Raw genomic sequence first — 15,975 nt, 5'->3', positions numbered from 1 at the left:
TACAGTCTTTACATAAAAAATAAGGGAAAAAGGAAATGCTCATAAAAAGGTAGGCAAATACTTGTGTACTCATGCAAAACCGGTGTGAGTGTGAATTTCCAGCCCCTATTCCATCATTTAAGTCCCTTCCAAACTCTTTGTGCGTTCCCACATCCCTCATCCCACATTCTCTTCTCCTGAGTAATCTGCCCTTCTCCCTGATGATATCATCATGCATCACAGCATCACGCAGTTCGCTCCTATTTTCAGATACCTGCGCCATGGAGGACAGCCAAATAACCACTTCCTGTGTGTGTGTGTGTGTGTGTGTGTGTGTGTGTGTGTGTGTGTGTGTGTGTGTGTGAGTGTGTGAATGAGTGAGACAGAGAGAAGGGAGTCTGGGAAAGGGGAGCACAGGGAGATCTCATCCATGGCTGGTGCACCTGAATGTGCGTGAAAGAGAGGAAATGACTAAATAACCAAATGTGAACACATCAACTACCTAGTTACCCGTATCCTATTAATATGAATGTATGCAGCGTAGCATAACCTAATACATTGTCACATTATGAGCTTGAGGTTCCCTTACCAATTTGTCTTTGAGCCTCTCGCCCTTGATGTGAAATTCCACAGCGGTGGGGCTGGGACTGGGGCTGGGGCTGGGACTGGGACTAGGACTAGGACTGGAGCTACAGGGGCTGAGGTTGCTGCTGCTTCCTTCGCTCCCTCCACTGTGGGTGCTGCCGCTGTCCTCCGCCTGGCTGACCTTATAGACGGTGACACAGCTAAGGCCTCCGCCCCCCAGGGGAAGCCACCCACCACTGGAGTCATCCCGAGTCATGACCACTGCTCTCACACGCGCATAACTGTCACTGTGAAGGAGAGGAAAGGGAGGATGACGAGGAGGGTGGAAGGAATAAGAAGAGAGGGCAAGAGCGGAAGGAAAAACAATGCTTTTAGTGAACATCATCAGTACTAATCAGCATTCAAACATTTCTGGGAGCTTTTTCCTTGAGGGCCTTCTTTTGGTGACCATTTTATTTCAAAACATCATCAAAAGTACACAGCATGAAATATCAGCCCACATAATTCAGTTCAACCGCAGCATAAACAAGTCGTATTACAGTATACATAGCCTACACAAAATGGTTAGTGAACGTGTAGCGAGGAACACACCATAAACACACAGATAAGATAAAGCGAGGAGATGAGCATAACATGTCTACATCACATTTGTCCAACAATTTGAGGGTTTAAAGAGTTCCCCACATGCCACATCACACACGACTACTCTGATACTGAGATTACATAAAACTAAATGAAATTACGGGGAAATCTGGGTAGTGTCAGAGGCTTTTACTAGCAACAAGCTTGCCTAAAATTTGCAACAAAACTAAAAATAGAATGAGAAGGAGCAAAGGCAAGGATTCAACTTTTGGATTAAATGTATATTTTAGGTTTAGTGCATTACATAACCGACTAAAGGCTTAGATTTCTAAAGTCTGAAGCTGTCAGTGTATGTTTAACCCCGGCAGGAGGGTGACTGACCATGTGGCCAAGTTCAGGCTTTACTTTGGCTGCAGCTGATTTCCAACCTTTCCTCCAAAAGCAGGTGGTTTCAAACTAGACAACACATGACAGGGGCTTCAACTCACATGAACCTCTTTCCTTTCATATTTCCGATGATGCTGCTGTTGTCTCACTTAGCTTTCTCATGTCACCTACAAAGGCTTTGAATCACGTTCAATCATGTATAATAAATAACTACGTAACTGAAGGAAGACATACTAATAAAAAGCCCAAATGTGTTTTTTTAGATGCAGGATTATTCACTGTATTATAAAAGGCTTTTAGTTTCAGAGGTTAGTACACAGGTAACATGAGGCGGGGTGTACAAAAATGCATAAAGTTTCAGGTTTTTCCAGACATACAGCAACATAAACCCATGCATTATCAAACAGCCACAAACTGGAAAAAAGGCTGAACTGTCATCTAGTATAATAATCCTAATATAAAAAGTATGCAGTAAAGAAAGGACCATATTGGTCCCAGCATATCAGCAGAATGTGTCACGCCATACTTTAATTCTGCCAATTAATTTATCAATTCTACATCTATTTTTCCCTAATTCCATTTTCTCTCCCTCCCAACCTCCTTTGCCTCTCTGTCCCTTCACTTAGAGTCAGATGTTTCCATGATTAGATAACACGGACTGCATTGGGCCACCGGAAATGACAAAGGTCAGGGTGTGCTGAGGGCAGCATTTCGCAGAAACTCCTGGTAACATATTAAAGGCTGGGGAAGATCTAAGAGCTGACAGAAACCCGCTAAGAGAGGGAAGAATGTGACTGCCGGATGTCTTCCTGTGACACATTGTTCTCTGGCCGACGTCCGGGTTGACCAATGAAGATGTCTTCACGGGGTCTGAAACATTTCCTGAAGAATTTCTTCTGATAGTGGCCAAATATGAAACAGCGATTAAGGGAGAGAAATGTCACTAACTGACAACACAGTTACCTAGTAGCTACTGCTCTAAAAGAAGAACAGCTGTGTCCTCCCCCTTACTGTCTCTAAATCATGGCCTACTCCATAGTGCTAACCTTTGCCCTCCTGCCTTCCACACCCTTGGAAAACCTCAGTGCCCAGGTTATTGGTTAGTAATTAATGCAAGAGCCAGTGAGCATTAAATCTGAAGCTATTTTTTTTTCTTCATGTGAAAGCTTTGATATCCTGGCACCTGGTAATAGTTGACCAAAGTTCTTTCAAAGGATTGATGAGTATGATAAATATGGATGACTAAAAAATAAACCAACCGACAAAACGGAAAAATTCAGGCCAATTCTGGTCTACTCAGACACAATAGTCACAACACAAACACACTGTTTCTGGTGTCCTTTTTAGCCACAGTTATTGTTATTTTTTTTTAGCAAAAAAGCTCTGATAAACCCACTATATACTACTTGCTCAGCACCAAACGCCAGACAGATACAGTTAGTGGCTAGCCGGTGAACGTAGTGAAGCATTTAGCAGCTGAAGAGCCAGATATTTCCCTCAGGAGAGACCAGGAAATAGAGCTAAAAGAGAGTGAATATTGGACTTACATTCATCAGGTGGCCAGAAACATGACTCCAAATGAATGATAGTGTTGCTCCGTAACTGCTGGATGTGTAAATAAGCAGATGTCTGCTAACAAGTTCACCATACCAAATTAAAAGGTGACGATATGTCAATGTTGTGTTAAAAGCTTGTTTCCGCTGTCCCACCATGGCCAAAAACAATTGTTATTTCAAATAGGTTTAAAGTTTAGACAAACCTTCATTTTCAGTCACTTCTTTTGGGAACTGAATCTATCAAATTTGATATTAAATATTTGGAATATGGGTCGAGAAGAATTACATTTTAGTTTGTTGGTAAGTAGCGACCAAAGCTTAGCTGACTTGCTGGTACATTTTTATATACCAAGTTGCAAGCACATTGATTTCTTTTAAAAAGGTAGAAAAGAGGTAAGGAGTGCAAAGTAGTTTGGCATGCATCTGTCGTTAGAGAAATACACGTTTGTAAAATGACAAATATATCTAATCGCAAGCAGCTGACTGTATATATCATGGTATACTTCTAATTTATTAATACTCTTTATATTATCCTTGATTATGTTTCCTCATTTTGACCTTCCCATAAGTCCTCACAAATCAATACATCCAAACAATTCTTCGGTTAGACTGAATGGCTATCAAATCCTTCAATCATATTAAATCTGGTAGAGCTGTGTATACTACTACTGACTGTTCAAAGTTGAGGCCTTGCCAATCTGTCTACATTCTTAGCAAGCTTCGTCAGTCACGGTGTAAACAGCAGGGGACAACACTGGAAGTCTTTTACTTGTTATTATAATCTTCATAATTCAAACTATTCTGCCAATCAAACATGAGCAAATAATAACGCAGAGTAGGGCTGGACAATAACAGACTGACAGAATGAATCGAATAACCAACATTATGAATCACTTATCAACCTAAATGCACTCATATCACAACTGTCTGTTTTCTCTCTCACGTGCTGCCCTCAAGCTTAAACAGTAACTGGTTGTGGGAGACTGACAGAAAAACACAAACACGACTAACTTCCCCTTGCAACCTTCCAGCAACAGCCTTTCTGGTTACACCTCATAACAGCGCCACAGAAGTAGTGCTTAACCTTACACAAGACGGGAAAAATGCATTTTTGAGCAGTATAACAGGCAGTAAATGAGGGAAATACTGCCGCTGTCACACCCCTCTATGGCCCCCAATAAAGGATGATGGGTGCAGGAGGGGCATTCAGTCAGGCAGGGGGTCCCTGGGGTGAACAGAAGGCAGGCGGTGGTGTCGCTCAGCCATGACCAGGGCACAATGACCAGGGCCTGACCCTTCAGACCTACCATCACACACATGCCAGCAACCATGACACTCACAGGGAGGGGGGCTGGGCCCAGAGAGGAAGTGAAGTGGACTGTGTATACGCACATTTTTGCATCTAGCTTCAAAAAAACACCCGTGTCAACCTCGTTTTAGGAATAAGACAAATACCTAAAACTAACTAATACTGAAGTTAAATGGTCAATAATTCAAATGGAAACTCTAAAGTAGACTTCTGAAACATGCAGACCACCAACTCAACTCAACCGACAACAAACCAGCTAGATCCATTTCCCACAAAAACAGGGAAATGAAAACGTTCCATCCGCTTCCTTTTTTTCTCCCTCATATAAAAAATCTTTTCTTTCTTATGGTAAAAACAGTAAGTGGTCCAAAAGTATATTTGAGTGCAACCTGCTGCAACACACACACACACACACACACACACACACACACACACACACACACACACAGTTCAGAGTGGGATGGGGGACACAAAGGCTGGCCTCCACGCCCCTTGCTGGGAGCACACAGTCGACTGGACACACAATTGAGAGCGGAAGCAGATCAGCTGGCCTGGGGAGAGGGGGGGGGGGATAGAGAGAAAGGAGCCCCCCCATTCCAAATTATTCCAAGTTATTCTGCTGGATGACTGACTTCATTTCCGACCAAAAGCAGGAGAGAAAAACAGAGGGAGGGGTGAGAGGGTAACAGAGGACTGTAGGAAGAGGAGGAGGAGGCGGCTGTGGATGGGAACAGGGTGGAGACCAAGGTGACAGTCAACAGCTCCCACCCACATTTTAATCGACTTTTTCTATTCACAAATAGGATGTGCATAGACTTTTATGGCATCTAAATAATATAATATGTATAGTAAGACAATTAACTGTATCTTACTGTTTCAAAACTAATTTAAATTAGAATTCAGCTTCCACTTGACATTCAATGTGAGAAGAGAAGAGAAGAGAAGAGAAGGCGTGATGGTGGAGCGCGTGCAGACCAGGCAGGCCTGGGCCTCGCGGCCGGCTGCTCCAGTGTGTGGTGGAGAAGGGGGATCCTGGGACAACCATTTCCTAAGTTGACAAAGTGGCCGTTTGTCTGCTGCTCCGGCCCAGGCTCACTGGGCTCCAGCATGCCATCATGCTTTGCTCCTGTCTCAGCCTTGGGCTTCCCACCCCAGAGGGGAGTGGTGGAGGGGAGGGGGAGGGCAGGGGGATGAGGGGGGTATTGAAAGAAAGACAGGAGGGGGAGAAGAAGCAAAGGAGGAGAAGGAAGAGGAGGAGTAGAGGAGGAGAGGAGAGAGAGAAAGGATGTGGCCTGAGCCCTGGGTGCTCGCCAAGTCACCCTCCCTTTCCTCCGCTCCGTCTCCCCCTTCTACCCAACCCCTCCCCGGCTGCCTCTCTCTACACAATGGCCGCTTCTCTGCTGAAATTTCACGTTATTGGATCCCGGGCCTGGAGTTTTGTCCTCCCACAATGTCCAGGCAGCGGAGCATGCTGCAGGGGAGACACACTCTGCAAGCTAAAAGCTGGAAAACCATTCCTCCTTTCATTAGCATCAGAAAAGAGGAGAAAAGCCCCCTCCACCTCTTTTTTTCCATCGCCCCTTTTCCTCTCCATCTCTCCCCTGTATCAAAACCGGAGGAAGACTGTCAAGCTCGGTCAAGCTCCACTAGACCACTTTGGTTTGTAGGACTTTTGAGGGGGGGTCATTAAAATATCATTGGGAAAATAAACACAAGCTTCTTATCCCAATCCGATTCTATAGATTATCCTCCAAAAGGAAAGCAATCACTAGGAAAGTAGAGGCGGGAACGGAAGATGGTGTAAAAAGCTACTCTGGGTGTGACTCATTATCTATATTTACTTGACTGTGTGGCTATCTTCAATAGCTGTTATCTTAGAGAAAAGATGCTACTTTTACATTTCCTTAACAGCTTTAGCCTAAAATACAAGAAGTCTATGTATTCAGTGTTGATCAACTTCCCCAAAGATCAACACGTGTCCAACGCTTGCAGATATAATGTAGCAGAAAAATATGTAATATTTGAATGCAGTCAAGAATTTATAAAAATGTAATCCATCACAAACTAAAATCTAGAGTAACAAATGGCAACTTGGAGCTTAAGTTGTAGGAGGATAAAGTGGTGCAGTTTCCTTCACTGTGATCACGCCTCATTGAAGAAATAAATAACATGCAATCTGGGACTCGACCGTCGATTCCAGCAGTGCATCTAATCTGAACGGTGCAAACTTGCTGGCCAATTAGCCACGGTTCAATACCCCTAAATAACCAGTGGCAAACTCAAGGGCACGGACATACTCAAAACAAACACCAACATGACCCAACATGGATGCTGTGCAAATTATGACATAAGGCCAGAACAAGACACTTTTGAAGGGGCTGTCTGTTAGCCATTAATAAAACAGAACAAATAATGGGACAATGCCTACAGAAGCACCAACAGGCAGCCAGCATCATAAGCCTGCTACATTAGCTGCAGTGAAAACTAATACGTTGGCTATAGAAAGAGAAGTGAAAGAGAAATTTTCCCTATCTCTTCTCAACACCTCAGGCTGCTGGTGAGTCATCTCCCTCACAAGAACATTCAGCCCAGCTACCAACTGACTCAGGAAAGAAAAAAAAAAAACAGAACAAGCCTACTCTGCTGCTGCTGCACCACACAGCGAATCTACACTTCAAATTTACCACCAACCCTTTACAGAAATACCACCTAATATGACAGCAAATGAACGGATCATAGTCGCTTCTGAAGCATTTGTCACAGACAGCAGTTAGTGGGTCAAATGAGCCTGAAGCCCAAACCTAAAACAGCAAATGAATGTCAAAACCGCTCACTCAGACAGCGTTTCTAACATTGATTTTCTAACCAACCCCTCTATTACTGGATTGGGCCTGCAACCCCAACAACAATGTTCTAGGTGCCGCTGCGCAGTGGCACTATAAATCACAACGATCCCATATGTGTATCAAATGCCAAAAAACTATTCTCAAACATCAATCAAAGCCACATATTGAGATGATCTTAATTTGAACCGCAAGCATTTGGAAAATTAAAACCTTGCGCTTGCTATTACCAAAAAGAAAAAAGGGGAACCGCAAATTTCAACTGCTGCGTCTCTGGTCTTCTTTGATGTAAGAGTAGTCCCTGGGGGGGGAGAGACCATCAATACATCTCAGGCACAACTTCGGAGGATAAACCACCAAACCTTGATGATGGCCCATGCTATGGATGTAAAGAGAATGACAAGTTGTAAACCATCACAGCATGCTCTGTTGTTGGGACTAACATAACATTATTATCATATCAGAAACCAACTTATTAGTTCATCTTGAAAATCAATTAGATTCCCATTCAATCGGCTTTCCATACAACCTCTGCCTCTAAGATTTGGAGGAATCAAGAAACACTTTTACCAAGCAATTACAGTCTGTTCCAAATTCTAAATATAGCCACTAGACAGGACAAAATCTGATCAAATGTTACTGAGCAGATAAAAATATTAAATTGTATTTGAAAACTTCCCTCAATAATTGATTTATTTGATAAAATAAAGCTACGATTGCTTACATTTACTCTTCTAGGATCCAGGCCTATCTCTCCCAGAAACACATACACATGCCAAATGTTCCCAGAGAAATGAACACACAAGTGTGTGTGTGCACAGACGCACACACAGAAACCCCTTCCTGTTTTCAAAGTGTTTGGAAACTCAATCAAAGACACAAGGTTTAGGATTTACATCTGTGCCCTTTTATGTCTGTGGCCTCGCAGGAAAGAACCATCTCAGCCCAGCTGCAGCAAAGAGCTAACAACAAGGCCCAGCCTTCATGCTCCCGCATGCAGCACAACTGAAAACAATATCCACAATTCAGACACTTAGTGCTAAAAGCACTTCTTAGAGGCATTGAGATATGGTCTGTGAACATCAGAGGCCCTGCTTGACAAAGAAATAAAGACAAGCCCTGCTATCAGGATGCTGTGATGGAGACACAAACCAATCAGCAAGTTTTTTAGTGTAGGCCTACAAAGACAGCATATGTCCACACCAGGTCTTTGTCTTAAAAATAAAGAAATTTGGTTTGAAATATGCTCTAAATACACTGCTGACATTTATGCCAGATTATGCGTGCTCCTAAAATACTTGAAGAGGAAATGAAAATTATAAGAGGGAAGTGGCTCAGGTTTAAAATACACAGAATCCAGGCCTAAATCTGGCCATGGGAATGGAACAGTCCACCACTATACAAGGCCCGTTCAGTTTGTTGGCTTGTCTCAGTTTTAGACAGTCCAAGCATTCTGGTTATACAGAGGAATATTGTCATTAATAATCACACAAACAATACGACGGCTTCTACTAGAACAAGCAATACTCTGTACGCAAAATAACTTTTAGGATCGTGCAACTTTTCAGCTTAAGTAAATAATAAAAACTGAGAGAGATTTCATTTCTACAATGAAATGAAAGTGTCTTAGACATAGCCTACACTTAAATCTTATAAAATGTGAGAACATGACAAGCAACCAGTTAAGTAAAATGCTGTTACTAGTGCCCTAATGTATATTTGTCAAATAATACAAATAACACATTTCGTCTCTGTAAACCACCGTAGTCACAAGCAACACTTCCCCAAAGGAATACAGAAGCAAAACCAAAGATGTGTTCAGCTCAGCAGATTGTGTCAAAGGTAAGATATGCCTGTAGTTAAGACTAGGTGAGCTTGTAAAACTAAGTGTCCATTAAGGTCATATCCAACACCTAGCCAGGGTTTTTCCTGCATAGAGAAAGAGGTTTGACGGTGCGGATCCACATGAAATCGAGATCCCGTAGCGCTAGTTTCACAGGGGAGCGTTCAGGTCTAGTCGAAACAATGCAGTTTAGCTATATAGCGGCTATGAGAGGGAGGCCGGCTGCTGAAAATCAGACGCTTTGGCGCTCGTGATTTTCCTTTGGCTCTGGCTGACCCACATGCGGATCCACATGGCCGTGCAACGCTTCTGTTGCGCCGCGCTCCACTTTATTCCTATGGGTGACGTCAAGCGACTTTAACGCGCCTGCAAAGCATCCCGGGAAGGCAGCACTGCATTTGAAAAAATGCTGCGTGTCCAAAAAGCTGGCCGATGCCCATCTTTATGCAAATTAATCCGTTGAACGCGACGCGACTATCCAGTAGAAGTAGACGAAAATCTTTCAAAGTGACCTTTGTATGGCCTATTTCTCGTTTAAAATGTTTTCAAAAACACGTTTTGGTGAACTTTTTTCGTAAAATACAAGATCGTATTCTCAATAAGCGGCAATGATGGTCGTTTTGAAATTCGGGAGTAGCCAGACCCACGTGACGCGTTCGTCCAATCAGCTGCCGCTCAAGAGCGTGGAGCATCAACCATAGATGTATGACGTCGCGACACCACGCTTCAGTCGTGTCGCAAAAATGGATCTGTACGGTTACTGTACAGATCAATTTTCAATTTCAAAACGACCATCATGGCGGCTCGTTGAGAATACGATCTCGTATTTTACGAAAATAGTTCAACGAAACGTGTTTCTGAAAACATTTTAAGCAAGAAATAGGCCATACAGCTGCTGAATCTGTCTTCATTTCAGAGTGACAAAGGTCAGTCTGAAAGATTTTCGTCTACTTCTATTGGATAGTTGCGTCGCGTTCAATGGATTCATTATCTTAAAGATGGGCATCGGCCAGCTTTTTTGCTGCCGTCTGATCATGGTATCAGTATTAAATTAAGCCAGTTTCATAACCGGTTGAAACCGTATCATAGTCGCATTAAATAGCAGTCCAATTCTGTGTTTTGGTACCGTTGGTTTTAACGCCTGATGCGAACCATACGGGAGTAGGGCCTACGCATGAAAACCATTGCCCTCAACTCCCCTGTCTTTCTGCTGCGCCCCACACTACGAAGGTTAAACTCTGCAATTATTCTGCGGTTCAGATGCATGCCGAACCGTGGTGGCCCGTTACACTGTATATTCAACATCAGAATGTAGCATTTGTAGTATTTCAAAATAGAAAACATACACTTAACGTTTTGTATTCATAACACGATTGTATTATTGTACAAAATAGCTACAACAGTAATGGCACTTACCTTATGTCAGTCACTCCTACATTTTTCAATTTAGGAGCAAAATGTGCTCCTTGGGAAAAAGTTACCATAAAGCCAGCTGTTCATATTAATGAAACAAACTGGACTTTTGGGTCAAGTGTGGTCGGATCTGGGCCCATGAGGTCCCGGATGTGAAAGCCCCCTTACTGCCTTATATTCCATATATATATTTTTTTTAATAGTTACCTGTCACCAGAATTCTGTGTTTTCCTTGAGATAAATTAAGACGTTTTCACCATAAATTGGTGCCTAAAAATGTATCAGAATGCAGGAAATTAAGTCTTTGACGCTCAAATTTTCCTGGGGGAGGACACCTAGACCCCTGCTTAATGTGTCCCCCCAAAGGCCCATTCTGAGCCAGGAAAAACCCTTGCTGGCAATAACCCCAAATAACACTATCTATAAAAAAAAAAGGTCCAGGAAATTATTTAGCTTAACATAAGGGCCACAGGATATAGGCAATTACCCAGGCCATAAAGCACTAGCCCTAACAGCTGAAGTAGCTGTCTCCCTTTGTCGTTTCAGGACATGATGGGGGTTGTTTAGGAGGAATGTGTTTAGAAAGCTCTGCAACAGGAATGGGAGTGCAAAACAGCCCTCAGGTGATAAGATCACGACACCCACATTGGCAGATAAATGCTGAGCTGTCAAATCAATCACACAGATAGGAAGAGGACACAGAGAGAGGAATCACCTGACTGCCAACAGACAACAGAACTGCAGGAATCTGAAACAATGAGGCCATACCCTATACATGTTCAGTGGAATATGGAGGCAACTTCACTGATGAAAACGGATGAGGGCTTCATTTGATTAATTGTAGCAAAAGGAGTCTATAGGCCCAAACTAACTAAAATGATCACCTGCATGATTTTTTATTTCCTTATGGTACGGATTAATGTAACTGCAACCTATTTCATGTTTAAAAAAAACAAAAAAAACAGCAGGGCATTGGATGCAATGTGTAAAAACAAGCTATTCACATGTATACAATGACTATGTAAAAAGAATACAGTACACAGAATACAGTACACAGATAAAAGGTACCAGCCCATTGAACCTCAACAGACTACTGCCTCGGTTGAGATAAATATTTTAGATAAGTTTGACATTCAGCAGAGAGGCTGCTTGCAAATACTTTCATAAATCTCCCACTTCTCCCAGCATGAACATGATAGTCCTGACCAAACCAAAATCTGACGAGGCTGTATGTGCCTTCTTGTCATTTCAGCCTTGTGAACATAGTTGCACCAAGGCTAAGTAACATGTTCTCAGCAAAGGGTGTGCTGTGTGTACACCAGCTCAGCTTACCACCCATCATTCAGACAAAACCACTTCAGGACTGTCTCGTCACACATTTTGTTATTAATTAGATGTTCACAATGCAAGCTAGAGGAGAACAAACACATAGTTCCTTTATTATGGTTGTACACGGCAGCATGAGGTCTAAAATATAACCATACAAACAAAAGGCAGATTTCTTTTAGGGTTTAGCAAGTGACTCATCAAAGATCTTGAATTTATCTTATCAATGGAAGAGAACACAATGTCACAATGTAAAAAGGGACAAGCAACACAAGGGACTATTAACCTTGATGCTAAAAGAAATGTAAACAAAAAATATCAGATTTCGTTTGTAAATTGTTTTGTCATTAGAAAGACCATATTAAGGAGATTCTCTTCAGCAAAAATAAACGGCTCAGTCAACGCTCTGTATTCTGTTCACTCCAATACTATGCATCATACAACAGCCTGAAAGGTGGTGGAATCATAGCAACAATGTTTGGATCACTCACTTCGCCATCTTAGCTGCGGTCATCATGCAGTGTGGAACAAACCCAGCAAATACTGTATCTAGCACACCACTGATGATCTGTAGCCAATGGCAGTAGCTCCTGGGGCCCCGAGGAGTCCCTGAGGTTATTGCAGGGAGTCCCAGCTAATTCAGGATTGGTTTAATTTTACTGTAATTTCTCTCACTGGAGGTTAACACCATGAGAAAAAAAAAGCATTCAGATGACTGCTCGAATCAGAGCTTTCACCCTTCACACTAGCATCAAACATGCTAGGTTATTACACAATTTAGGCTTAATCAGGACTAATTGCACAAATCTGATACATTGCCCTAAAACAATATGTAGCCTAGTTAACTGAGAGTGGGTGGTTTAATTGTAATCAATATGTGTGTGGCTTGATATGAGGAAAAAGAACTCCATGACATATGTTACATAAAAGACAGAAGTGTAGTTCAAGGACACAGCGTCCACGCATGAAATCAATCAAACTCATTTAGGCCAGATAGATGGAATGGGGAAAAACATGGGTGTGTTTCGAACATTAAACCATGGCACTGTGAATGGCTGGAAAGGGGCATATGACTTCCTCTGTGACAAAATACATTATCAAAGAAAATCCTCTGAGTTAGTGAAGAAAAAAAAGGTTAAATAAAACACGTATGTAAAATAAACGGCTAGTAGACAAGCACGGGTGTTAATTTGTTATGCATTGTACAGTAAATGCAGGAAATGTGATCATTGTGTGATCGTCGGTGCAATGCGAAACAGTGTACAGTGCTGTGAATGGGCAGGCAGGTACTTTATGAATGGAGGGGATCATGTGACCGCAGCACCTCCCAGAGCAGATTCTCACTGACTGTCAACAAGCGCACACAAGGGATCAGCCCATTAAAACAATACCGAAATGCGACTTGAAATGGGCGCGACGTGTACAAAAACACATCATATTATAATATTACATTGTTGTGGAGATATGGATGTGAATGTGACGCCTTTTTTAACCGTTTTTTTTTTATGAATGGAGATTGTGATATGTAAATGAGTGTGATTGAGAAAAAAAAATGGCATCTTCAGCTCTTCAACGTTGACATTGCCGCAATCGACTCGAAAGGTTTTCATTGAAGAAAGGCTGGACTGAAATACAAAACATGATCTGCACGATTGTAATCGATGATTATGTTCCGTAATCATGGCGGACAACAGTTATACAGACCTATTGTCAATATAATGCTTTCTGATCTCACAATGTACTGGTTAGACATGTATATAAAATCATATTTAGACCGAATTATTGCTGTGTAACGTTACATCTATAACGAGCGATCCCTTAACTCATCTTATAACTGCCGATCTATAAAGCAGTAATACATATCCTGGGCATAACATTCTTCTGTTAAATAAATGATGTGCAGGCAACCATTATTATACCTATATTATATACATATAATAGACCAAAATTATTAAGAATTATATGGATTTTATTTTACTATGGGCCTATGCCACTGCTTGTCATACACAGTTTTTGTTAAACTCATAATGTAGCTAATCCATAGTGTAGTTTTCTATTAGCCTGCAAAACTATCCAAACAAAAAGATTGTGCTTCTTTATTGTTGATATTAGTAAAGTAACGTTAAGGTGATGACATTCCAGCGTCGCTTGGCTTGAAATGTCATTGGGAAAAGGTAACGTTAGTGATCAGCTCATCGAGTAAAGCGTGTGTTAATATCTAAAGATATGCCAGTACTTATTATTCCAACTGTATGCTGTATGTAAATGGAGAATATGTATAAACAGTACTCACTCGTTGTTTGGATTTGTTGAATCTTCACTCATTTTTTCCTCACGGGGATCCAAATCCTAGCAATAGCATCGACGACGCAGTGACGGCGGGATAAAATACCACAAATATCACCATTTTCCTTCACATATAGAAATTACCCCTATTTTGGATAGTAAGTAAATGATGTACAACGGGGCATGCCTAACTAAGCGTCCCTGTGAAAACCAAGCGGAGATAGTTTAACGTTAGCTTTGCTGCCTGGAACTAACGTTAAATCGCGAGGAGGAATGACAATCGTTGATTCATTTTATCCTCCCTGGAAGTAAAATCCGACCACAACAAATGGGCCATCGGCATCATCCTCTTCAACAACCACAGATCCCCGCTTTGCAAAAATGAGAATAGATCCTCAAAAAATGTATAAAATGTTGTAGTCTGTAACGTTTGGCAGGTTATTTATGGCTGACTGTCGAGCATCCATTCGCCAACTTCAGGTCCAGGACAACACTTGAAAAAGCGTTGTGGAGCGTTGCTCCGTCAACGTGTCCGAGTAATTTGCAGTAAAGGCATCCAAAGCCCAAAAAAAAAGGTTCAGCTGTTTTCAATATGAATACTGATGCGTAAAGTAAAATCATTTAGATTTGGAATTTCCTTGAGAAGTTGGTGGACATCTGCTTTAATCGAACTCCATTTTCAACTCGGGGGGAATGAAACATCGGAAAACTGGGCGGATGTGTCGACCCTCGCTTGAGAAAATTAGATCCTTCCGCGACGTAGTAAAACCATAACACTCTTGCGGTAAAATACGCCCAAACAGCACACTATTTATCGTATATCATTAAAGGTTAACGTATATAGTACTAAACAGCGTCCCCTTGTAGCCTTATGCAGTGAATTAGGAGTGTTTCTCTCCAAAGTTGACCTAAAGTAGTCCCCGCACTTCCCAAAAGAAGTTTCCCTTCAATCACGCATTGATACAAGAGGGAAGCGTCTGTGTGATAGCACGTAAAGTAGAAAATAATCCGGAGGAAGGACTTGGGCTGACATACAGACTCGGCCATTAACAATTTCTGTTGTTTTCTTTCATTAAGCAGCCTCACCATGATAGACCGCCCCCAAAACCAACCAGAACCAGATTTTCAAATCTTCATGTGAAACTGTGGGGAAATGCTTTAAATGCACACAGCTAAGACTGCTGCAGCACGAGGAATTACATTAGACCCCAAAGATTCACGATGAAAGACAATTCAGTATTTATTTATTTATTTGTTTAATCTCCTAGCGGGTTTATATTGTTATTATTATATAGTTATAATGCAGAGCATCAAGCCAACATTAAGTGAAAGAAAGTCAATTCACAAAATGAGACTTTTCTTTCTGAAACACAAGTCTATTCTGAGGGCTAGTTTGACATTACGGAGTGTGTGGTATTGTTTCAGTAATGCAATAGCCTATAATAGTTAATAAAAAATGAGGCATGAGATTAACCTCCCTAACTACTAAACACAAGCAGGGGTTTTGATACAAGTAGTCATATAGTTAAAGCTGCCCCACCTTGCATCCCAAACTCTCTCTAGGCAGCTGGAGCACCCACCAAAATAAAACACCCTCAGAGACAACCAGAAAAATCCATGTATGCACCTATGAATCTTATTTGTAAATGTGTTAAAAGCCTTGCAGTGCGAATCGTTGGCCTGGTTGCGTAAGACTTAAATGCTATTGGATTTCTGTGCAGTGTGGAATGGCAAGAGATCAGACTGAATGATTCTGCCTGGTTGTCATAGTGACAGCATGTTGTGTGAGAAGTTTCTTTGTATTTCTCTGGCTTTCATGCAGCTTGTGCCACATCCTTATGTTGCAGTCATATAAAACATCCCTCT

General features: G+C 41.8%; 1 protein-coding gene across 1 annotated transcript in view; it reads right to left on the bottom strand.

Moving 5' to 3' along the window:
* spred1 (sprouty related EVH1 domain containing 1) overlaps nucleotides 1-15,120 on the bottom strand; it is a 32,750-nt gene extending 17,630 nt beyond the window's left edge. Inside the window, exons 1-2 of the mRNA XM_078277279.1 lie at nucleotides 14,117-15,120; nucleotides 569-851 (exon numbers count right to left, since the gene is read on the bottom strand). Of these exons, the coding sequence (XP_078133405.1) occupies nucleotides 569-851; nucleotides 14,117-14,148 (315 nt within the window). The 5' untranslated portion in view covers nucleotides 14,149-15,120. The remainder of the gene's footprint in view (nucleotides 1-568; nucleotides 852-14,116) is intronic.
* Nucleotides 15,121-15,975: the final 855 nt, after the last annotated feature.

Source organism: Sander vitreus, chromosome 20 (assembly GCF_031162955.1).
Source record: "Sander vitreus isolate 19-12246 chromosome 20, sanVit1, whole genome shotgun sequence".
Taxonomy (NCBI): domain Eukaryota; kingdom Metazoa; phylum Chordata; class Actinopteri; order Perciformes; family Percidae; genus Sander; species Sander vitreus.
Note: the sequence above shows the minus strand (reverse complement) of the source record. Positions and strands in the feature narration are given on the sequence as shown.